At 43.4% G+C, this 24,721-nt stretch overlaps 1 protein-coding gene across 4 annotated transcripts in view; it reads right to left on the bottom strand.

Moving 5' to 3' along the window:
- Positions 1 to 24,721, bottom strand: part of RNF157 (ring finger protein 157) — an 81,890-nt gene that overhangs the window by 40,381 nt on the left and 16,788 nt on the right. For all 4 annotated transcript variants that reach the window (XR_010838068.1, XM_059048076.2, XM_067020772.1 and 1 more), the window contains exon 2: positions 18,814 to 18,932. Coding sequence is in view for 3 of the 4 variants with exons in the window: in XM_059048076.2 (XP_058904059.1) it covers positions 18,814 to 18,932 (119 nt within the window). In the remaining variant the exon portion in view is untranslated. The remainder of the gene's footprint in view (positions 1 to 18,813; positions 18,933 to 24,721) is intronic.

The raw sequence follows: 24,721 nt of genomic DNA, 5'->3' as shown, positions 1-24,721 counted from the left end.
GTTAAAAGCATTTACATTTTTAATAAATGGAAAATACAGGACTACATTCTATTCTATAATTATAGCAACCATTACCGCAAAGCTCGCTTTGTCAGAGCTGTCTTCTAAAGATAAAGCATATGTATGATTCATTTCTGTAATAGTCAGGGCTACTATTTTAGTTGAGTGAAATAAGTGTGTTGCTCAGGGATGCTATTTACATGTAACCAGGCTATTTGACCCAGAAGTTTTTGACTTTTATAGACTGTAGTCAAAACACTTTCATTACAATTTAAGGCCATTATGCATCTTTTTAAAAGCTGAAAAAGTTAACCAAATTTTTCTTTGAAATGCAACACCAATACATATAGTTTCCCGTAAGCTGGGGCGGACCCTGACAACAGGAAATAGAGGTGAGAGTGTGCACACTTAGTTTCAGTAGGTTTCAAAGAAACGTCGAGGAACTTCCTACAACACAGATGCTTTAGTTTCACTGCTGAAAACCGCAGCAGTTCTTTGTGCCCTGGTTTTTTAAGAAACACAGCCTTAAACAACAAACCCAAAGTTCAAGCGTTTAGCAGCACTTCCCAAGTCAGCAAAACTTATGTCACAAAGTAAAGTTCCTTTCTCAGAGCTTCTGGAGCTCTGTCTACACTTCATTTATCACTTCCCTCTTTGTGTGTATATAGTGTCTGAGCTTCCTGCGAGCTTTTTTTTTTTTTTTTTTTTTTTTTTTTTTTTTACAGTATGCGGGCCTCTCACTGTTGTGGCCTCTCCCGTTGCGGAGCACAGGCTCCGGACGCGCAGGCCTAGCGGCCATGGCTCACGGGCTTAGTTGCTCCACGGCATGTGGGATCTTCCCGGACCGGGGCACGAACCCGTGTCTCCTACATCGGCAGGCGGATTCTCAACCACTGCGCCACCAGGGAAGCCCTTCCTGCGAGCTTTTAAGCTTGACGGCAAAGTCTAGGTTAGAGATATCTTTGTATCACCTAGAGTGATTAGAGCAGCACACAAAAAGATAAAAACAGGTATGTGTAGAATGAATATATGAATAAGGTCTTCAGAAGAGCACAGCATGTGCCCATGGTGACCATCTGGATTGTGGATATTTGCCCTAAAAGGCAGGTTGGCACAATTAATACTCACAAAATAACTAAGAAACAGATGGCCGTGTGTTTTTTGTTTTTTATTTTATTACCTTTTTATTGAAGTGTAGTTGATTTACAATGCTGTGCCAATCTCTGTACAGCAAAGTGACTCCGTTTTATGCATATAGACAATCGTTTTTTAATATTCTTTTCCATTATAGTTTTTCCCTGCTGCTGGGGTACTAGGATTGACCCCTCTGGCTGAGGGCTGCCGATGCAGAAGCAATGCTGACCTGCCCCCTGCCCCCCGCCCCCACTGCCACGTACACACACGGCGTCTGGGACACACGTCCACCGCCTCTTGTTGGTACATGGCCATAAGCAGGCGCTCCCTGGGCCATGTGGACACCAGGCCACAGAGAGCACTGGCATGTCTGGGAACCACTCCTTCTTTCCAAGACATTCCTTTTTTTTTTTTTTTTTTTTTTTTTTGTGGTACGCGGGCCTCTCACTGTTGTGGCCTCTCCCGTCGCGCAGCACAGGCTCCGGATGCGCAGGCTCAGCGGCCACGGCTCACGGGCCCAGCCGCTCGGCGGCATGTAGGATCCTCCCAGACCGGGGCACAAACCCGTGTCCCCTGCATCATCAGGCGGACTCTCAACCACTGCGCCACCAGGGAAGCCCCCCCCCATTTTTTAAAGTCAGGTTTATCAGGGTGTAATTTACATCCAGTAAAATTCACCCATTTTAATGTACAGTTCTATGAATTTTGACAAACGCATACAGCTCTGTAACCACCACTGTAATCAAGGTACAGCACACTTCCATCCCCGCCCAATGTTGCTTCATTCCCTTCTGCAGCCAACCCCTCCCTGCACCCCCAGTGCCTAGCAACCATTCATCTGTTTCCCATCCCCACAGTTTTGTCCTTTCCAGAATGACAAGACACATTCTTTCCATGCTTAAATAAAATAGCCAAAGGCCTCACTGAACTCTGCACAGATCACCATATGTTCAGCTGCCCTATGAGCCTCTCGTGTATATCTGGAGGGAAGAACACAGGGTCTGATGGGTGCAAAGGGCAGCAACGTTCACTGCAGCATGGATGACTTCACAAGCTCTACAGAGAGCAGGACGCGTCTTCGTGAGCTGTGAAGCAGCTCTTCTACATCCAAAGACAAAGACCTCTTATTTTAAACTGTCTCTCTATGAAATATCCGGGTTCCTTCTTCCATGATCGTATGTTACAAGACACAACCAGATTTCCTTCTGGTGTGGTCGAACTTTTGGTAGTAAAAGAAAACTGTAAATTACTGTAGCTGAAATAGAATACAGATTAATAAGAAAATTCTGTTAAGTTAAAAAGCTTGAGTTCCAGTAGAATGTTCTTCCAGCCCATCAGATTTGGCCTGACCGCACAGTGAGTTATTTTGTGCCTAGCAAAATACTGAACTTTTACTGAATTCTTTAAGAATCACTCAAGAGCTTCCTACACAACTTCAGGCTAACGTGAAGCAGAGTACAAAGTGCAAAAAAAGGGACAATGACGAGCTCCCTGGCAAATCGAGAGCGAGGGAAATTGCAAATTACCTTCTAGCACAATACAAGGTCACATTACAGCTTTTTTCTTTAATTTAAAATTTTTACACACAGAAAATCCTTGCCCTGTAATTCCAAAGCCCCAAATATATTGCTTACTCATTCCCTTTCTACTCTATGTAATAAATTATTTTATATTATATCTTATATTTCATATTATATAAGGGGTTAGTTATCAAATTTTGAGATGTATGGGGCTTCCCTGGTGGCGTAGTGGTTAAGAATCTCCTGCCAATGCAGGGGACGCAGGTTCAAGCCCTGGCCCGGGAAGATCCCACATGCTGCGGAGCAACTAAGCCCGTGCGCCACAACTACTAAGCCTGTGCTCTAGAGCCCGCGAGCCACAACTACTGAAGCCCGTGCGCCTAGAGCCCGTGCTCCGCAACAAGAGAAGCCACCGCAATGAGAAGCCCGCGCACCGCAACGAAGAGTAGCCCCCGCTCGCCGCAACTAGAGAAAGCCCGCGCACAGCAACAAAGACCCAACGCAGCCAAAAACAAAAATAAAAAATAAATTTATAAAAAATGTTGAGATGTAGTTTGAAGAAATGACAGAGAATTTAAAGTCAAACAGTGCTTCCCAGCTCCCATCAGCACAGATTTGAAAATTTGAAGAAATGAACGCAAAGGTTTATGATAGGCCTCGCAGTGCCCACAACAGATTAAACACTTGTATTGATTTCTGCTCCCTTCTGAATTCCCACTGAAATGACAGCAAAGGGATTGAAAAAGAAGAAAAAAAGTGTAAAACCACGAGAACAGAGAGAATGGGAGAGGAAATAAACAACTGGAAGCTGTATCACACACAGACAAGTGGAAACTGATTTAGGAGAACAGAAAAGGCTGAAATTCGAAACGGCAGAAACATATTTATGCCCAGAATCCCAGAAAGGCTTAGGAATTGGAGGCAGCAGGTAGTCCTAAAAGCGGAGTACACTGAGGTTTGAAAGAGGAGACTGGGAAGGTCTGAATGAAGAGCATTTCGACTCAGATCTTTTCCCAGACGCCAGGTGGCCAGAAGGTCACCTATCCCCTCTCTAAGAGAAGATGTTTACCAGTCAGAGGATTTGACAGTCCCGGGGACACCGGGCACAACCGAGGGCAAGGCAGCTCTTTGAAAACACAGGGCTAAGTCAAGGTCTCCATATGGAGGCTTGCTGAGACCACACAGCCCCTTCCCCGCGCATCGCCTGGAAGCCGGCCGTCAGACCTTCAACCCCTTCCACTCTGTCCCCCACCCCCAGGCTGGACACGAGTGGATTCTTCACTGGAGCAACTAGTTACCGTCACGTGATTTATGACAAAGGCAATCCTGCAGTGCCATGAGAAAGGACGGATGGTCTTTTCCATGGTCGGTGCTGGGTCAATTTAAACAAAAGAAAAAGGAGGCCCCTACTTCACAGCACACCCCAAAATCAATTCCAGATAGATGACAAGCCTAAGTGTGAAAGGTTAAACAAAGCTATTAGAGGAAAACCAGAGCATCTTCATGATTTTGGTATTTGAAAGATTTCTTAAATAGGATACAAAAAGTGCTACCATATAAGAAAAAACCTGATAAATTGGACTATATTAACATTTAGAACTTCTGTTCAACTAAAGACACTGGGAAGAGAGTGAAAAGGCATAAGCTTCAAAGTTGCTAAGAGACTAGATCTTAAATGTTCTCACCACAAAAAAGAAATAATAATTACGGGCCCTGATGCTGCTGTTAGCTAACACGTCGGTAGTAATCCTACTGCAATATATAAATTTATCAAATCAACACATTGGGCACCTCACACTAACACAATGTTCTATGTCAATTATATCTCAATAAAAATAAATTAATTATTATTTATCTTTTATTTTTGGCTACGCTGTGTGGCTTGTGGGATCTCAGCTCCCCAACCAGGGATTGAACCCGGGCCACAGCAGCGAAAGCACTGAGTCCTAACCACTGATCCGCCAGGGAACTCCATAAATAAATTATTTTTAAAAAGAGAGAGTAAAAAAAATAAATAAATAAAATAAAAAGAGAGAGTGAAAAGCAAGCAGAGACTAGGAGAAGATATTTGCAATATATTTATCTGAGAAAGGACTCATGTTTTTCTTATTATTTCCTTACTAAGAAAGAAAAAGCAGCTCCGCTAAGAGAAAAGATTTGAACTGACGCTTTGCAAAGGAGGGATCCAAACGGCCAATAAATACACGTAAAGGTGCTCGACCTCATGAGTCATCAGGAAAATGGAAGTTAATTCTGCACTCCCACCAGAATGGCTATGATGAAAATGATGGAAAATACTAGGTGCTGGGGACTCCAAACACTCCTGATAGGAGTACAATTGGTATAGTTGCTTTGGAAGACTGTTCGGCGGGATCTTCTACAGCATCCTGTGTGCGCCAGCAATGCCAACTGTGGGTGTACTCCTGCAAATACGCATACACATGCTGAACAAAACACACAGGATATTGCGTTCCTTCGGGGAGTGAGTACGTTCGTTGTTCAATAAAGTCCTTCGTGAAAATGAAAACTGTCTCAGTTTCGCTTAAAACTGAACGAGCTTTTCGGCCAACCCAACAGAATGTTCACGACAGCACGGTGAGGGGCACAGAAGGCCAGCGCCCTCTCCTCGAGGTGGGGGGATTCTGTGGTGCAAGCTGTACTCCAGAGCTTTCCCGAAGGGCCAGGCTGGAGCAAGTCTGTGCCAAGACCACACTGCTGCTTAGGTTTTGCTCCCCGGCCCCATCTGGCTTCTGTTATGTCCCTTCTCCAAAGAGCACTTCTTTAATAGAGAGTTTTCACAAAAATCTCCAGCGCAGCTTTGCTTCCAGAGTCTGCCTTAGACCAGGTGGCGTCAGAAGTTGCCTACGGAAGTGGACTCAGCAGGTGGAATTCTGGGGGTGGGTCGCTTACCAGCCAGAGGGCAACGTGGACCCATCAGTGGGGTGCTGTAGTAGTGCGACCTGGGACGCACTGACTGGTTTCACGTCTCTGGTACAGGAGGTGCAGAAGAAATGGTCACGAGAAGGACTGTGGAACTGGGTGGCTGTTGTTAAGAGCCGTCTGCCCAGTGAAAATGGAAAAAGACAGTCTCGGATACACCAGCAACTTGAAGCCAAGAATGACAGTCAGCCAGCCTAAAAACGCTTAACCTTCCTCAGGCTCAGGGCCTGATGTTTCGGGGTGGCAGCTCTAAGAAGGCTGAACTCAGCCCAGGCAAGTCTCCTACGTCAAAGGCAGGGCCCTGATGGAAAGGGTGAACTCTAAGGCCTGAGATGGGGATGTCTGTATCTATTTACTTGAGGACTGTGAACCCCAGATTCTCTGGGCCCGCAAAGCGGCCAACTCCCTCTCCTTGGAAAATAGAGGAATCCCCCTTGCTTGAAGACCACGGCAGCGGTCTCGACCAAGACAAGCCTCTTACAAGACACCGCTTGTGGGCTTCCCTGGTGGCGCAGTGGTTGAGAGTCCGCCTGCCGATGCAGGGGACACGGGTTCGTGCCCTGGTCCGGGAAGATCCCACATGCCGCGGAGCGGCTGGGCCCGTGAGCCATGGCCGCTGAGCCTGCGCGTCCGGAGCCTGTGCTCCGCAACGGGAGAGGCCACAACAGTGAGAGGCCCGCGTACCACAAAAAAAAAAAAAAAAAAAAAAAAAAAAAAAGACACCGCTTGCCCTACTATGGACTGCCCCCATCTCCTCCTGGCTGCATCACTCACTCGGGGCCAGCTGGGCCGGCTAAGAGAGGAGGGGTTATTATTCCAAACATCCCAGGGGACCGGGCTAACACACGTGGTGGCAGGAGCTGGAAGGATGTGTGGGTCCTGAGGGTGCTGGTCATGGGTGTGGCATATAAAGCAGGATGAGGAGGAGCTGCTGATACGAAGACATCCTCTCATGACTCAAAATTAACACCCTGGCAAAGGCCTGGGTCTCATATGTGCTGGGGGAGGGGGGCCGCTTAGGAGCTTGGAAGAGCAAGGGACCACACTAAGCGATTCCAGAACTGGCACAGAAGTCTTTGGAAGGAAAGACCAAAACGTTTAGAGGAGCCGGCACGCTAGAATGGGTCTGCCACACAAAGCAGGGAAACCCATGAGCTGGCCTGGCCGTATCCTTTGGGGGGGCCCGGGAGATAGAGTCTGAGTACCAAAGCCTAGACTCTGCCTCTTATGTCGATGACCAACACTGATTCTGCCTCATGGATCAGGGCCCTCTTCTTTATTCCGACTGCAACCTGAGATCAGACCTCATCAGATCTCATCTGGACAACTGGCTCTGCTTTATGTCCCCACAAGTAATAATGATAATCTCTTCATTGATTTTCTACATTGTCGTCTGAGTGATCTTTCAAAATGTATATTAAATGGCTCCCAGTTTATACCACATGAATGGTTCCCCGTGCCTATAGGATAAACGTCCAAAGTTTGCAGGAAGGCACACGAGGCCCCTTGGTCTAGGCCGGGATCCACAGCCTTATCTCTGGCTGCGTCCTCTCTGCACCCTCTGGACCCTACACTTTAATTTTATTGAATCATCTGTAGTGCAGAGCTGTCACCTTGGTTAGATGCTTCTGTGCCTTTGCTCTTCAGCCCCTCCTCCAACTCGTGCATATCTCCTGGTTACAAAGTAAGTTCCTTCAGGCAGGGATTTCATTTTATCTTTGTATCTCTAGTGTTGATCATGAGCCTGGAGGATGATAGGGGTTCAGTCAAATGAACCCCTATGAAGGAACAATTGAATGAGTAAGTCAATCAATGATTTGTGTAATGGGGGGGGGGTCAACGTGGGCATGGCCTCACGATTATTGAAGAAAACTATCTTCTCAACTAGGACAAAAACCAAATTATGATCAGAACGGAGAAGAAACTGTTTCCTTCTCCTTCTCTCCTTTCTTCTCCCAGTGCATAATTTTATAATCCAAATTGATTTTGAAATTCTTATATCAGGAAGGTAACCCACTAGGTCAACAGCTACTAAACACTGTTCTTGTTCCTCATCGTCCCCAGCAAAGTTTCTTCTCCAGAGAATTTTTTTTCCTTTCTCTCATAATTTCAGGCTACATTACAACCCCTTTCTATAGCTCTAATCCATAAAATTATACCCTGAAGCCTACACACCAGACAGACAGAACCATGATCCCTGTCTTATATCCCTAAGCAATGCAGTAGATCTAATATGCAGCGTCCTATTAGTTAAGAAAGGAGTAATTTTTTAAAAAAAGAAATCTGGGACTTCTCTGGTGACGCAGTGGTTAAGACTCCGAGCTCCCAATGTAGGGGGCCCAGGTTCGATCCCTGGTCCAGGAACTAGATCCCATATGCATGCCACAGCTAAGAGTTTGCATGTCATAACTAAGACCCAACACAGCCAAATAAATAAATTAAATAAATAAATATTTTAAAAAAACAAAAAAAGAATACAGTGAGCATTTAAAAAAAAAAAAAAGAAAAGAAATCTAGGCAGCAGTTTCAAACTATCCTCCCAAAGGTACTTATCAACTACAAAGGGAAAGATGGTAACTCTACCATGGAGAAACCCATGATGAATTATACCTCAATAAAGCTATTATTTAACAAAGTAATGCAGATGTGACCAGGGTCAGGCATAGGGTGGACTTCTAAGGTGCTGGCGATATTCCATTTCTTGATCTGGGTGGTGTGTTTGTTTGCAGTTTCTTTACCTGTAGATATGTGCTTTATATACTTCCATATAAATATTTCACAATTCACAAGACAAAAGTGAAAAGAAAAAAAACAACAATAGAAAGTAAATTAAAAGCAGTTGGGTTTTGTTTCCAGAAAAGATAATTTTTTTAAAAAGGAGCATACGGCAGGAGCAGTTCTATCAGCTGATTTGATTTCTTTGGGGGCACCCCCTCTCTTCACTGGGACCTCAGCATGAAGTGTAGCTGCCCTGGAGAGTGTGACCCGCTGGCCTCTGTCATACCAGTGGGGCCCCTGTCCATCTCATGATCCATCTACTACAGAAACCCATCTCCATAAAACAGAATTCTCAGAGTGGAAAACTAAGACAGAAGCCACTAAAAATCCTCTTCTTAGTGCCAAGTAGCAAACGCTTGGACCCAACCAACTAGCTTCCAAAGTTGTCTTTTTTATGTTATAATTTACTATCCAAAGGTGGAGCTAACGTTACACATACTGTTAAGTCTCATATTTTATGCTTTCATTTACCTAAAAAATAATCTATCCTACTCTGCATGTAAAAGTAACCAGCTTTTTCATGTTATCTCTGGAGTCAAGAGACAGTTGAAACTAACTCTTGAATAAAATCTACAATTTGGTTATATTCTCTAGGTATTTGGAAAAATGACTAGGATGTTATCTGTACACTGCAAAATAGTCTTAGTTTATGTATTTGATATTTATTCACTAAGTGTCAGGAAGCAACTTTCCCTAGAAGAAGGTATTTGAAATGATTTCTTCATCTTTATTAAGAATTAAAAGGTAACATAAATAGAAGGATTTTTTGTGGGGGGAAGGATATAAAAACAAGTTAAATTCCAAAATTGAAGACCTACAATAATTTCATTAAAATAAGTTTCTAAAACTGAATAGTCATTTCTTCCCTAGGCCAATACTGGTGTGCACGTGTGCCTTAAAAACTGAATGTAATAATCATGTTCATAGCAGCATTATTCATAAGAGCCAAGAGGTGGAAGCAACCCAAGTGTCCACTGACAGATAAATGGATAAACAAAATGTGCTCTATCCATACAATGGAATAGTATTCAGCCATGAAAAGGAAGGAAATTCTGACACAGGCTACAACATGGATGAACCTGAAGTCATTATGCTCAGTGAAATAAACCAGTCACAAAAAGACAAATACAGTAAGAACCCACTTAGATGAGGTCCTGGAGTTGTCAAATTCTTAGAGACAGAAAGTAGAATGGTGGTTGCCAGGGGCTAGGGGGAGAGGAAAAGAAGTTAGTATTTAATGGGGACAGAGTTTCAGTTTTGCAAGATGAAAATAGTTCCGGAGACTAGGTGTAAAACAATGTCAATGTACTGAACTATATACTTAAAACGGTTAAGATGATACCTTTTATGTTATGTGTATTTTGTCACAATTTTTTTAAAAAGTGAAAGTAAAAGATCGAGAAGATCACTAATTGAACTGAGCAGGGTGGTCATCTCTGGGGAGAGACCAGAAGTAGGGAGACATGTATTATAAAAATGCTGTTTTAAAAAAATCCTTACATAAAGTCTGTAAAGCCTTAAAGCATTTAAAAAGTATGAATATTCAGGCTTCCCTGGTGGCGCAGTGGTTAAGAATCTGCCTGACGATGCAGGGGACACGGGTTTGAGCCCTGGTCTGGGAAGATCCCACATACCATGGAGTAACTAAGTCCATGAGCCACAACTACTGAGCCTGCGCTCTACAGCCTGCGAGCCACAACTGCTGAGCTCGCATGCCACAACTACTGAAGCCCATGCGCCTAAAGCCCGTGTTCTGCAGCAAGGAGAAGCCCGAGCACCGCAACGAAGAGTAGCCCCCACTCGTCTTAACTAGAGAAAGCCTGCGCACAGCAACAAAGACCCAACGCAGCCAAAAATAAATAAATTTAAAAAAATTTTTTTAAAGTATGAATATTTATTCCCTAGTTTAGCTCTTTTATAATCTGGGTTTTCTTTTACTCTCAGGTTGTTAAAAGCAGGCCATATCCACACCTAATCTGACGTTTCTAAAGCTGAACCATCTCAGCCTGACACCCAAAGGCTGACGCTCCATCCCTCCCCATGCTTATTCTGATGTTTTTCTCATTTTCCACAAGCCCATAACCACTCAGCAGACCACACCCTTCTTGCAGTTCATTAAAAAAAAAAATTAAAACCATTATTCTATGAATTTTCTTAATTTTCCTACCTCTATATATTCTCCTCTATATATTTTAGTTCCTTCCTGTGCTCAGCAGTAATCCCTTCTCTATTTTTAGAAAAAATTTAAATGCTTTTAATTAAAAAGTGAAAACATGTTCACTGGGGAAAATTCAAACAACATAGAAGAATATGAAGGAAGTACCTCCCCTCACTGGTGCACCCCCAAGAGTTACCCCATCACAGGTTAAAATGCATTGTGCTCATGTATTTTTATGCACCTGTAAATATCACCATAAATGTATGTATATTTTATACACTGTTATTTTTATCAGAAATGAAACCAGGGACTTCCCTGGTAGCGCGGTGGTTAAGATTTCGAGCTCCCAATGCAAGGGGCCTGGGTTCGATCCCTGGTCAGGGAATTAGATCCCACATGCATGCCACAACTAAGAGTTCACATGCCACAACTAAGGAGCCAGTGAGCCGTAACTAAGGAGCCTGCCTGCAGAAACTAAGACCCAGTGCAACCAAATAAATAAATAAATATTTAAAAAAAAATAAAGAAATGAAACCAGACTCTACATTATATATAGGAACTTGCTTTTTTTTGGTAAACAATGTGGTCATAGATATAGTTTCACCTCAGTGGATACAGCTCTACTTTATTTTTGGCTGAATACCAGTTCATAGTATAGCCACACTATAATTTATTTAACAATTCCTGCCTGATGTGTGGAAAACCCACACACATCTGGTGTCAAAAGTGAATCAGGAGGGACTTCCCCGGTGGCCCAATGGTTAAGAATCTGCCTGACAATGCAGGGGACACGGGTTCAAATCCTGGTCTGGCAAGATCCCACATGCCGTGGAGCAACTAAGCCCATGTGCCACAACTACTGAGCCTGTGCTCTAGAGCCCGTGAGCCGCAACTACTGAGCCCTTGTGCCACAACTACTGAAGCCTGCGTGCCTAGAGCCCATGCTCTGCGACAAGAGAAGCCACCGCAGTGAGAAGCCTGTGCACTGCAACGAGGAGTAGCCCCTGCTCACCACAACTAGAGAAAGCCCACACGCAGCAACGAAGACTCAACGCAGCCAAAAATAAATAAAAAGTGAATCAGGAAAAAAAAAAAGTGAAGCAGGGGACTTCCCTGGTGGCACAGGGGTTAAAAACCGCCTGCCAACATAGGGGACACGGGTTTGAGCCCTGGTCTGGGAAGATCCCACATGCCATGGAGCAATTAAGCCAGTGCACCACAACTACTGAGCCCACATGCCACAACTACTGAAGCCCGTACACCTAGAGCCCATGCTCCACAACAAGAGAAGCCACTGCAAGGAGAAGTCTGTGCACCACAATGAAGAGTAGCTCCCGCTCGCCACAACTATAGAAAGCCGGCGCATAGCTAACGAAGACCCAATGCAGCCAAAAATAAAATAAATAAAAATTAATTAATTAATTAATTAATTTTTAAAAAGTGAATCAGCATTGTAGTAGAATACTGAGAGCAGAGGAAACACACAGGAGTATGTTTTTCCTTTACATGGACACTCAGAGAAGTGAAATAGCTGGGCCACAGCTGAAAATTTACTAAATATTGCCAAACTGAATGCCCAAAACAAAAACAGTTGTAGTGCAATTATAAAGGAAGGAAGAAGAAAAGAAGATAGCAGACAAAAGGCAAAAAATCCAATCTAATACACACACGTGTGCGCGCACACACACACACACACACACACACACACGGAAAAGAGGCCCACTCCTTCCATGGACTTCACATTGTGCTATGGAATCATGTCCCCCTCCCCCATTCATATGTTGAAGCCCAACTTCCAATGTGACTATATTTGGAGATGGGGCTTTTGGGAGATAATTAGGGTTAGATAAAGTCATAAGGGTGGGCCCCTCAAGATGGGATTAGTGGCTTTATAAGAACAGAAATAGAGATATCAGTCTCTCTCTTTTTTTTTCTTTTTGTCCACACCATGTGGCTTGCAGGATCTCAGTTCCCCAACCAGGGATTGAACCCGGGCCACGGTAGTGAAAGCCCGGAATCCTAACCACTAGGCAACCAGGGAACTCCCAGTCTCTTTCTGCCATGTGAGGACAAAGTAAGAAGGCAGTCATTGCAAGCCAGGAAGAGGGCCTTCACCAGCAACCCAGTCTGCTGGCACCTTGATCTTGGATTTCTCAGCCTCCAGAACTGTGAGAAGTGAGTATGTGTTGTTTAAGCCACCCAGCCTGTGGTATTTTGTTACGGCAGCCTGGGCAGATGAATACAGGTTCCAAGGCAGTAGAAACTGGGGTACTTGTGACCAACCGGTCTGGTTACACTGGGGCTTGGGCACAAACCAACCTGCAGACAAAACCCGTGCAGAGCATCCCATTTAAGTGGTAGCTGCCCCCAGGGGCTGCTCCTCCGTGTCCTCTGCCTTAACTTCTCCCATTCCCTCAACTCACACTGCCTACACCTTTTGAATCTGCACCATCCTTATTTTTTAATGCCGCTATCCTAGTTCAGGTACTGTTCATTCTTAACGAAAACTACGACCTCTTAACTGGTCTCCTTAATCTCCTCCCTTTCTGATTCACTCTACGCTGTGAGTTGATTTAGAGCTAACTTTCTAAAATGGAAATCAAATCACAATAGTTGTCATTATTTGAATTCTGAAAATATTCCAGCAAGATGGATATTTTTTTAAACTTTTTTTTTTTTTTTTTTGCGATACACAGGCCTCTCACCGTTGTGGCCTCTCCCGTCACGGAGCACCGGCTCCGGCGGCGCAGGCTCAGCGGCCATGGCTCACGGGCCCAGCCGCTCCGCGGCATGTGGGATCCTCCCGGACCGGGGCACGAACCCGTGTCCCCTGCATCGGCAGGCGGGCTCTCAACCACTGCGCCACCAGGGAAGCCCCTAAACTTCTTTTTTTTTATTTTTCAATTTTGGGGCTGCACTGTGTGGCTTGTGGGATCTTAGTTCCCTGATCAGGGATTGAACCCAGGCCTGCAGCAGTGAGAGCGTGGAGTCCTAACCACTGGACCACCGGGGAATTCCCAAGATGGGTATTTTTATAGATGGGGAAACAGAGGCTCAGTGATGGCCAATACCTTAACCTACACCACAAAGCTAGTCAATGGCAAAGCCACTCATGACTACGACCTTCTCTACTGCCACAGGAAAGTATAAACTTCTCAGTACCATATTCACAGCGCTTCGAACACGGGCCCAGTTTGTCTTTCCAACCCCATCTCCCACCAACATCCCTCACGATCCAGTACCTACAGACTGCTTGCCATTCTGGAAGCCCGATGGGCACTTCTGCATCTTTGTGCTTCCTTGCAGTGCTTGTTAATTCTGCCTTAGTGACCTTCCCAGTCTCCACCTGGGAAGTCCTGCTCATCCCTCCGGGTTCCAGGACTCCTCTCTCAGAGCCAGTTCCCTGGGCGGAGGGCATCTCCACTCCCCTGCGCTTTCAGATTACTCTGGCCTTGTCTCTCTCGGAGAACTTACCACGATCCATCACAGTCAGGGGCAATCTTCCCACCCCGCTCCGCCAGAGCTCCTCGGGGCAGGAGCCAAGTCCTTCTCACCTTTGCATTCCCAGTTGCGAGCACAATATGTGACTCACAGATATTTACTGAATGAATAAACGGCACCACGGCTAACACAAGGCTCTATGTGTGTAAAATCCTGCTTCATATATGGATATATCGCCAAGTTCCTTTAAGTAACTTGCTCTCCCTGCCCATATGTGAATAAAAGGGTTCAGTTTACGGCAACTGGATTTAAGCACAACTTTGGGGTACATCTCTATGAGAGGAAGAAGGAAAGCCCACCTGTGTGCGCCTCGGTTCTTAACACCAGCTGTGCAGCCTGGTTGCAGGGAGCGTGAGGAAGAAGTGACAAAACACGCAAGAGGATGTGGAGTATTAGGGGCCCAGTGAAAACTCAGCTGCTTCCTCTCAGATGACGGGAGAGATCTGAACTCTGGGAGAGTCAAGAGAGCACTTGATATCTGACAATCCTAAGGTCACTAGACCTCCAAATAATTTAGAGTTTTAGCAGTAATTCACCTCAACAAAATAAGATCTAATGCAATAAAGGACCAAAAAAATCAGCACCAGCTCTTCTGCCACCTAAGAAGGGGAGGAATGGCCTTTACTCAACTGTGATGTACAAACACAACCATCTTATCTCCTCTATATAGGGGACCAGGGCAGAAAGGCCTTCAGAAGCCCTGTTCACTATACTTAAGACAGTTGCTTAAAAACCAGTGGGTATTCTCTCCACCCAGAACTATCAGTAACTGCAGAAGTAACCAACCTGAAAGCCTAGTGAGTGCAGCTAACATTGCTCCATACTTCTTTGCATCCAGCAGCTGCAACGCATTTTTCAAGCATGACATTCCTATAAAGTCAGAACTGCCTCCTCTTTAAAAGTGGGTAATTTGAGAGCCTGAGTGATGGACTTGCCAAGGTTGCAAAGAGCTTAAGGTACGTAAAACTTCCAATCTTGATTCCAACCTCTCTTCAACCATCCTTCGATATATACACACACTCTGGTTCTTTAAATCTGACCTGAAGACTTGATAATACATTTGACTTTGATGGATTATCCTAAGTGGGAGATCCGCTCCAGTAAAAGCTACAGGCTGAGCGATAACTGAATGGCTCTCATCTTAGTCTGATCCCTCGGAAATGACAGGAAAAACAAGACCCAGAAGCCAGGAAGTCTATGGCATTTATAATCTAATGTAATAATTTATTTCAACATATTTTCTCCCCATCTCTCTGGAAAGAGGTGCTGTTCCCGCCTGAAGCTGCTGGATGGCTTTATAAGGCTGTTCTCTTTCCTCTGCAACCTGACGCCCATTTACCGACACCGAGATACGTTACTAGACAGTAGAGGTCAGCTCTGCAGAACTCAAGCGACCAGTCAACCTTCAATCGATGGGCCTTCCCCTAAACAAGCTGACGTGCGGTAACGGCAAACTCCCCGGGTCAGGTCGGCAGGTGGAATTACACACCAGATATGGGCTCTGTCAAGAGACACTCAGGAGAACATGTCATGGCCATGCTGGCTACTTTCGGATGGCTGTCTCTCCATATCTCACAAACCTCACTTGATGATCTACTTAGACAGACCCACAGACAGGATACGCGCAGGGGTCCTGAGTGCACCTGACCTGACCAGCAGGAAAGGGCAGAGGACCCCAGGTTCTGGAGCTGGACTGCTGGGATCGAATCCTGATTTAGTCACTTCCAGGCTTTGTGATCTTTGTTTCAATTCTTTGTGTCTCTTTGTTCTTCATCTGTCAAATCAGGAGCCTACTCGTTAGGGTGAGAACACGAGAGAACACGTAAGGAGAGCTTAGAACTACCGGGCCTGGCAAACAGTAAGTGTTCAATAAATGTTAGCTCTTCTTATTATTAACTAAGAAAGGGGGAAAGCAAAGGGAAATGTGCTACATTTCTTCTGTTTTCTCTGCTTCTACCTCCCTCTTTGAAGTGACCCTGATTTACTTTCTTAACATGAAATCATGATGTCTTTTGAAAACATTTGCTCTATGCAACATGAAGCATAGCTAATGACTACTTCATAACAACAACAACAAAAGGGCCACTGTTGATGCTCCTTTGGGAGAGAGCCTGCAAGTGAAGGTCAAGCCTGCCCTCCTGTGCTCCTGGAAGAGCTCAGTCACTCACAGGCTCACAGAGAAATGTAAACAAGGCGGTTAAACTTTGTGAAGGTCTGTTAGCTGGCATAAACCTCAAAATGAACCTAAAGAAATGTTCCCTTGTTTTAAAATCATCTTTGGGACTTCTCTGGTGGTGCAGTGGTTAAGAATCCGCCTGCCAATGCAGGGGACACGGGTTCGAGCCCTGGTCCGGGAAGATCCCACATGCCGCAGAGCAGCTAAGCCCGTGCACCCCAACTACTGAGCCTGCGCTCTAGACCCCGCGAGCCACAACTACTGAAGCCCGTGTGCCTAGAGCCCGTACTCTGCAACAAGAGAAGCCACCGCAGTGAGAAGCCCAGGCACCGCAACGAAGAGCAGCCCCCACTCACCGCAACTAGAGAAAGCCACGCACAGCAACAGAGACCCAAAGCAGCCAAAAATAAATAAACAAAATAATCTTTATGGCCTGAAAAGGTAACAAAACTACATTTCTTTTTTTTTTTCTTTCTTTTGCGGTACGCGGGCCTCTCACTCTTGTGGCCTCTCCTGTTGCGGAGCACAGGCTCCAGACGCGCAGGCTCAGCGGCCACGGCTCACGGGCCCAGCCGCTCCGCGGCATGTGGGATCTTCCCGGACTGGGGCACGAACCCGCGTCCCTTGCATCGGCAGGTGGACTCTCAACCACTGCGCCACCAGGGAAGCCCCAACTACATTTTTTTAAGGTACATAAACTATTCTGACACCAGAGGAAAGAAAAAAGGGAGGAAGAAATGGACGCAAACAGCAAGTCCATGTGAGAAGAAAGGGCATTTTCCGGGCATAAGCTTACTCTCGGTGAATGAGGAAGAGTACTTATCTTGCTCAATCAGAAAATAAAAGATCTTTCCACTCTAATGGCTAAGATAGTAGCAGCAAAATCAGAGAATAGACATTTGATAAGTGTGAGCTGTCATAAGTGAACCTGAAGCAGAAAGGACTTGGTATTTTCTAAAGTACTATTGGACTACAAATTAGAAGGTGTTGAAGGGGGGGGATTGTCACCCCAGATAGAAAGGAAGAAAACAATGAAAACCACCACCAACAACAACAACGTTTTTTAATTAAAGCTCCAGTTGGAAGATCATCACCAGATTAACCTTCCTAAAAAAACAAACAAACAAACAAACCAATTTCTCCAGGGCACTTATCTGCCTAAAACCCTTCAGTATTCCCCAGAGCCTACAGGAGAGAGTGGAAAACATCTCGAGGTAATGGAGTCCCCACCTACCTTTCCAATCTTGTTTCGCCATCAGGAAAGGTCCACTCCCGCCAGACTGGCTTCCTTATTTGTTCCAGGGGAGGAACAAACCATGCTCATTTCAGCTTTGTATCCCCAGCGCCTATCACAGTACCTGGTACACAGTAGTTTCTCAGTAAATGGTTGCTGATTCAACAGAAACGTGAATGCTTTCAGGCCTGTGCTCTGCACTTCACTCCCGGGAAGCCCCTTTCCCACCCGCCTCGTGTAAACCCAGCCATCCTCCAAGGCCTCGTTCTCCACACCAGCACCGAAGCATCTGCCCTTGCCACTCCTCTCCCCCACTCCCTATTCCTACAGAATCCCATCCCTTCAGACCTTGAGTGAAACAGGAAACATTTCCTGTTCCTATGTTTTGTCTGCCCCACTAAACTAGGAGTTTCTGGAGAAAGGCAGGATATTTTGAAGCAGTGAGAAGCAGTGGAAAGGTTATGGATCTCTGGCTAGGCAGAACTAGTTATGTGACTTTGGGAAAACTTTCTGTAAAGCACTTCGAACAGGGCCCAGAACATAGTATGCACTTCATAAAGGCTATTACCGCTGTTCATCTCTCGGAACCTCAGTTTTCTCTCAACCTCACTTCTCTTGCTTACAAAATGGGATTGCTAATAAATCCTCTGTCAGGTGGGTCTTTGTGAAGATTAGGAATAATGCCTGAGAAGTCTCTAGGGCCTTCCTTAGCACACTGCAGCCACTCAGTAGCCATACGGAAGCTATTATTACAAAGCCTCAGGCTGGGTGCAGAGAAAATGCTCCATAAACATTTATGGAATGAGTTGAATGAATGGAGACAGAGACAGTCTGATAGCAGATCAGATATCAAGGGGAACTTGTTCAGTCATTCATTCAACAGATCTTTATTAAGGGCTTATCATAATGTCCCAGGCTTTGTCCACTGGGATGCAGCAGTAGGACAGCCCTTGCCCTGTGAAATGTACCTTCTGATGAGGAAGGCAGATAATAAACAGGAGGAGACAGAGAAATAAACGCTTATATGGTATTAAGTGCTATGAAGCGGAACGAAAAGCAAGGTGAGGGCAAGCTAGGGGCTAGGCAAGGGCAGTCTGCAGAGGTGGCATTTAGGCAGAGCTTCGGATCCCTAGGAGCGCTGGGTTTTGTGAGCTGTCCTCGCCCTCAGGCAGACTCTGTACTTTTCCACGGGGCGGCATCTAGTGCCAGGAGACCCTGATCCATCAGAGAGGCTGTGGTCTGGCTCCCAGGGCCCTCTCAACTCAGACCAAGCTACAAACACTGCTGAACCAGCAATTACAAGCTTATTTTGACAAGACCGTTTGACTTGGCCACTTAGCCCCGCATGGATGTAAACGGATTACAATCGTACCACAACAGGTCTGTTCCCCAGAAAGTTCAGATCGCTGTTCTCTCCAAACAGGTAGCCTTCAGGGTGAGCTGAATCAAACTTTTCTCCTCCCATAATGAAGTGGCTGGCAAAATAGCTTCCTAGAGGGCGAGAGACAGAAAAATCAAACAGAAACCAGTCAAACTAAGCCAAGTGAAAAAGCTGATGCGGAAAAAAAAAAAAAAAGGTTAACCCTTCAACAAACAATTAGAGCAATTTCTAACCCTAGGAAAATTTTCTTCTCTTGATTGGGGATAATGGCACAAAATAAGCAAAATCATAGCAGTGAGAACCCAAGATACCAAATATAAAATAGACCACCGTATTCCTTGTGACATTCTTAATTGAATCTTTACCATGATCTGCCTATGATACCAGGAAACAAAAGACCAGAAGGCCCCACAATGCACATGAACATATAATGTATGAACATATCTATGTGTTATATATATATGTTAATGAACACATATATGTGTTTTGTTCCTGATTTTTTTCCTTACACTGTAAGCGGTTATTCTTTGTTCTCCACCTATTCAGGAATCTTAACTGCAGGTATCAGCGTGCACACACACATACGTTTCTTTGCCTAGATTTTTCATAAGCCAGCTCATACGTATACACAGAAGTCTCAGCACCTACCTACCTACATGTATACCTCCATAACCGTCCACAGTGAAGGCTCTTTGTTTTTCATATTTGCTTCAAAATGATTGTTTAATAGGAAAATACAAATTTAAATAATACTGTCCCAGGCTTTACCTACCAACTACCACATAGACTATGTAGTTTAATTGGACAAGTTTAGTGCCATGAAAGATACAGACACATACACAAACCCTAGTCTCAAATTCATTAGCAGTGCTAATGGCCAAGGTTACAGGGACATCAGGCACACAGGCTCTCTTTGCCCCACCTTGACAAGCCAGGAGGCAGGGATATTTTCAACTCTATACTAACCAGATGCAAATCAGCAGTCAGGGTCAGAATCTCCATCTGCCTTATCCAGGCAGAAGGAAGAACCGTGCCAGGACATGATGGCACGAAGTCACCAAGGGAGGCTTGGGTAACACTGCACATTCCATCTGGGAACACTTTCTAAATCTGATGATTAAACGAATGCTTCTCATAGAATGGATAAACAACAAGGTCCTACTGCATAGCAAAGGGGACTGTATCCAATATCCTGTGATAAACCATAGTGGAAAAGAATAGAAAAAAGAATGTATGTATATGTATAACTGAGTCACTTTGCTGTACAGCACAAATGAACACTTTGTAAATCAACTAGACTTCAATGAAAAAATGCTTTTTTTAAAAAAAACAAAATAGATCTTTATTGGAGTATAACTGCTTCACAATACTGTTAGTTTCTGTTGCACAACAAAGCGAATCAGCCATACGCATACACGTCCCCATATCCCCTCCCTCTTGCGTCTCCCTCCCACCCTCCCTACCCCACCCCTCTAGGTGGTCACAAAGCACAGAGCCAATCTCCCTGTGCTATGCGGCTGCTTCCCACCAGCCAACTATTTTACATTCAGTAGTGTATATACGTCAATGCTACTCTCACCCCAAGTCCTCAAGTCCATTCTCTATGCCTACCTCTTTATTCCTGCCCTGCAACTAGGTTCATCGGTACCTTTTTTTTTTTTTTTTTTTTTTTTTAGATTCCATATATATGTGTTAGCATACGGTATTTTCTTTCCTCTTTCTGACTTACTTCACTCTGTATGACATACTCTAGGTCCATCCACCTCAATACAAATAACTCAATTTCATTTCTTTTTATGGCTGAGTAATATTCCATTGTGTATATGTGCCACATCTTCTTTATCCACTCATCTGTCGATGGACACTGAGGTTGCTTCCATGTCCTGGCTATCGTAAATAGAGCTGCAATGAACATTGTGGTACATGACTCTTTTTGAATTACGGTTTTCTCTGGGTATATGCCCAGTAGTGGGATTGCTGGGTCGTATGGTAGTTCTATTTTTAGTTTTTTAAGGAACCTCCATACTGTTCTCCATAGTGGCTGTATCAATTTACATTCCCACCAGCAGTGCAAGAGGGTTCCCTTTTCACCACACCCTTTCCAGCAAAAAAAAAAAAAAGTGCTTCTTAAGCCACATTTCTATAATCTAATTCTCCCACGAAGGCAAGCTGTTCAAAGTGAACGACTCCCACCACAACATACTTCATCGATGCTCTCACATACCCCAGTTCTTAGATTAATACAAAGAACTTAGGAATCGGCAAAAGTCTTCTTTATGTGTTATACGGCTCAGGTAAATGTTTCAATGTTTTAGGTTTACAGCAAACTCTAAAAAAAATGAGATTCAGCACTTTCAGCCTGTGAAGAAGCCACAGCAAGGACGACAGAGAAGAAAGTTCTAACAGAAAAACTGAACCAAATGTTCATTTTTTGGATTTTCTACACATGGAGCTGCTTTAGTCTAGAAACACTTATTAAACAAAACAATGTGGATAAAATCACTCGCCACAAAGTGAGGCAATTCTTTAATTAAATAACAAGCAGGAAAACATTATTTGAGAGTAATAGCAGCCAAAACCAAAGCAATCACTGAGGAACCCTTGAAAGTTACCCAGCAAAACGAAAACACACAGGGCAGCCATCTGCAGTGATACAACAGTGCGATTCATCATTTAGGAAAGCTTAATTATCAATTATTTATGTCTAGCACTTACTAGCCCTATTTTCCACGTGCATAATTTATAGAGAGGGGAGGTGCCTAGCTGCCATAAGCAGAGGCAGTCATCTCAAAGAATTTGTCATTTACTGTTGAACGTTAATAAAATATATTTTTTAGACATTAGACATTATACATTTATTATACATTAGGTAAAATTAGAAAAGGGAAAGATGTTTACATTGATGGATGGATGGCTTGCCCAAATCATGAATAAAGAACCGGGAGAAGCAGGTTTGGTGTCTGGAGTGGTACAGGTTGAGTTCAATGTGGGACACGCTGAGTTTCCAGTACCTGGGAGTAGTCAGGTGAGGGATGTGGGGACAATGAAATCCATGGAGATTTGATCCTGGCAAGAGAAGAGCACTAATGGCTTCAGGGTTAAAGTGTTAACGATGACAGTGTTCCATTGGAAATGCCATTTTTTAGGGGAGCTGTGACATTAAAAGAAATTATCAAGAAAGCAGTGTAGAGCTAACTGTAGCCTTGCCTGGCATTAGAAATCAAGAGCACACGTATACAAAGACCTAAAATTAAGGTCAATAATCCACAAATGAAAAGGGGATTTTTCATTTCAGGAGAAGCGTCAATGCCAAGTTCCTGGGAAAAGCTGATCTTCCTTGGTGCACTTAAAATAGAAATGTCTCATCAGGTAAAAGGAAAATTAAACTTATGACAACCGAAATTTTGTTTTTTCCTCTCTTTGAAACGCACCTCGCTAATAGCCCCAGTTAGACTAGAGAGAGAGCAAACTTGCCATCTGCAGCCTAGCTAAAGCATTCTGCCTGCTTTCCCTGGCTGCGCAGAGGTGTGGATCAGGGCACAGTGACCTAGAGCGGCCACGTCAGCAGATGGGAGCACCAAACACACTAACAATCCTTGAAAAGAAAATGCCTTCTGGACAATTAGCACACACTTTTGCTTCTTAGTGTGAACTGCGCTCTAAAATCAGAAATGGTAGGGGAAAAAGAACTGCACTAAAACACTTCTTTGCCTATTTGCTAATGGGAAAAAACACTCCTGACTAGTAGATAACCTGCAAGCTTTCCATTATTAGTTGGCTATAATTTCTTAACCAAATTATATTTAAAACATAAGGTATGAGTGGGAGGGGAAAAGGGAAATTAGTGTTTAATGGGTACAGAGTTTGTTTTGCGAGAAGAGAAAGTTCTAGAGATTTTAACACTAATGAACTGTACACTTGAAAATGGTTAAGATGGTAAGTTTAATGTTATGTATTTTTAACCACAATAAAAATAAATATCAAGAGAAAAAACCAACAACCATAAGGTATGGCCCAGAATGACCGGTGCTAATACAATATTTTTTCAGTATTTTTTAAAAAGTATTAAAGAAAAAAAGGCATCCAGACAAACAAAAATCAAATTACTTACAAGGGAAGAAAATCACACTAGTACTGTTCTTCCAGATCAGCACTGAACAAAAATACGCTAACTCAGGACTCCCCTGGAGGTCCAGTAGTTAAGACTCCACGCTTCCACTGTAGGGGGAGTGGGTTCAATCCCTGGTCCCGGAACTAAGATCCCATATGCCGCGTGGTGTGGCAAAAAATATATATATGTATACCATCAGCCATAAATGCAAGCCACATATGTAATTTTAAATTATCTAATAGCCACACTTTTAAAAAGTAAAAATAAGCAAAATTAATTTGAATATATTTTATTTATCCCCATGTTGGATATTCCAATATCCCAATATATCCAAAATATTATTTCAATAGGTAATCAATATAAAAACTTTTAAGGAACTATTCACATTCTTTTTTCAACTATCCATGAAGAAAAATACAACTATTTGTTACTCAGCAAGAGAATAAAGAGAAAATCTTAGAATTCACTAACTTAAATAATTTACTCAGTGAATTAAGATATTAGGGCATATTCTTAACATCACAATGAAATTCAGTGTTGCTCAGTGAATTCCAGAATTTATGTCTGTCCCAGTGAGATATTCTGACATTTGCCACCAAACCACTATGTATTATCACATCATGCAATAAAGGGCAGTTAAACCTCCTTCCCGTCTTTCTACAACTCTGTATTTAAAGGGTACCCTAAATGTTAACAAACAGAAACTCTAATTTTATTCTAACTTAAAATAACTTTTCTTTCCAAATATATGTTACTGAAATATGTTGGTCTATAGAAAAAGGGTTAGGGGAAAAAACCCAACTGTTTAGGCCTCTAGGTAATAGTAATTTATTTATTGTCATGGCATGATTCCAAATCAAAGATTTTAAGGTTTTTGAAACTTTATATTTTATAAAACTAACAAAATTCAAAGATGCTGAGTAAGCAATAAAATTGTGATAATTTGTATAGAGTAAAAGATGAAGCAAAATACATTTTGGATTTTAGTCACTATCTCATGCTAATTGGAAGTTTTTATTGCAAGATCTGTAATCAATCTTCCCTTCTTTTTGTATTTTTTTTTCTTTTTGTATTTTTTAAAAAATTGAGGTCACAGTAAAATAAATTATATATCCTGCCTATAAGTGAAAAATACTAATCTTCACCTATTTACTTTTGGACCAATGGAGTTATACCCTTGATTATTGTAGAAAATGGAATTGTACTTAAAAATAACTTCATACAAAATTAAAATATGGGAAAAAATTTTAAAAATAAATAAAAAGAAAAGGAAATAAAAAAGAAAAAATTGGGCTTCCCTGGTGGCACAGTGGTTAAGAATCCACCTGCCAATGCAGGGGACACGTGTTCAAGCCCTAGTCCGGGAAGATCCCACATGCCACGGAGCAACTAAGCCCATACGCCACAACTACTGAGCCTGCGCTCTAGAGCCCTCGAGCCACAACTACTGAGCCCACGTGCCACAATGACTGAAGCCTACATGCCTAGAGCCCGTGCTCCGCAACAAGAGAAGCCACCGCAATGAGAAGTTCACGCACCACAATGAAGAGTAGCTCCCGCTTGCTACAACTAGAGAAAGCCCATGCCCAGCAGAGAAGACCCAACACAGCCAAAAATAAGTTAAATAAATAAACAAAATTTAAAAATTATATAAGTAATACATGTCTGGCAAAAAAAAATAATACAAAGAAGTACGTAATTTAAAAAGTGATAATTCAACACTATGAAAGGTAACTCCAGTATTAACAATCAGTTTGCAGCCTTCAGATTTTCCTATACATATATAAA

Source organism: Kogia breviceps, chromosome 19 (genome assembly GCF_026419965.1).
Source record: "Kogia breviceps isolate mKogBre1 chromosome 19, mKogBre1 haplotype 1, whole genome shotgun sequence".
Lineage (NCBI taxonomy): Eukaryota > Metazoa > Chordata > Mammalia > Artiodactyla > Physeteridae > Kogia > Kogia breviceps.
The sequence above is the reverse complement of the archived record's forward strand: the minus strand, read 5'-3'. Positions and strand labels throughout refer to the sequence as shown.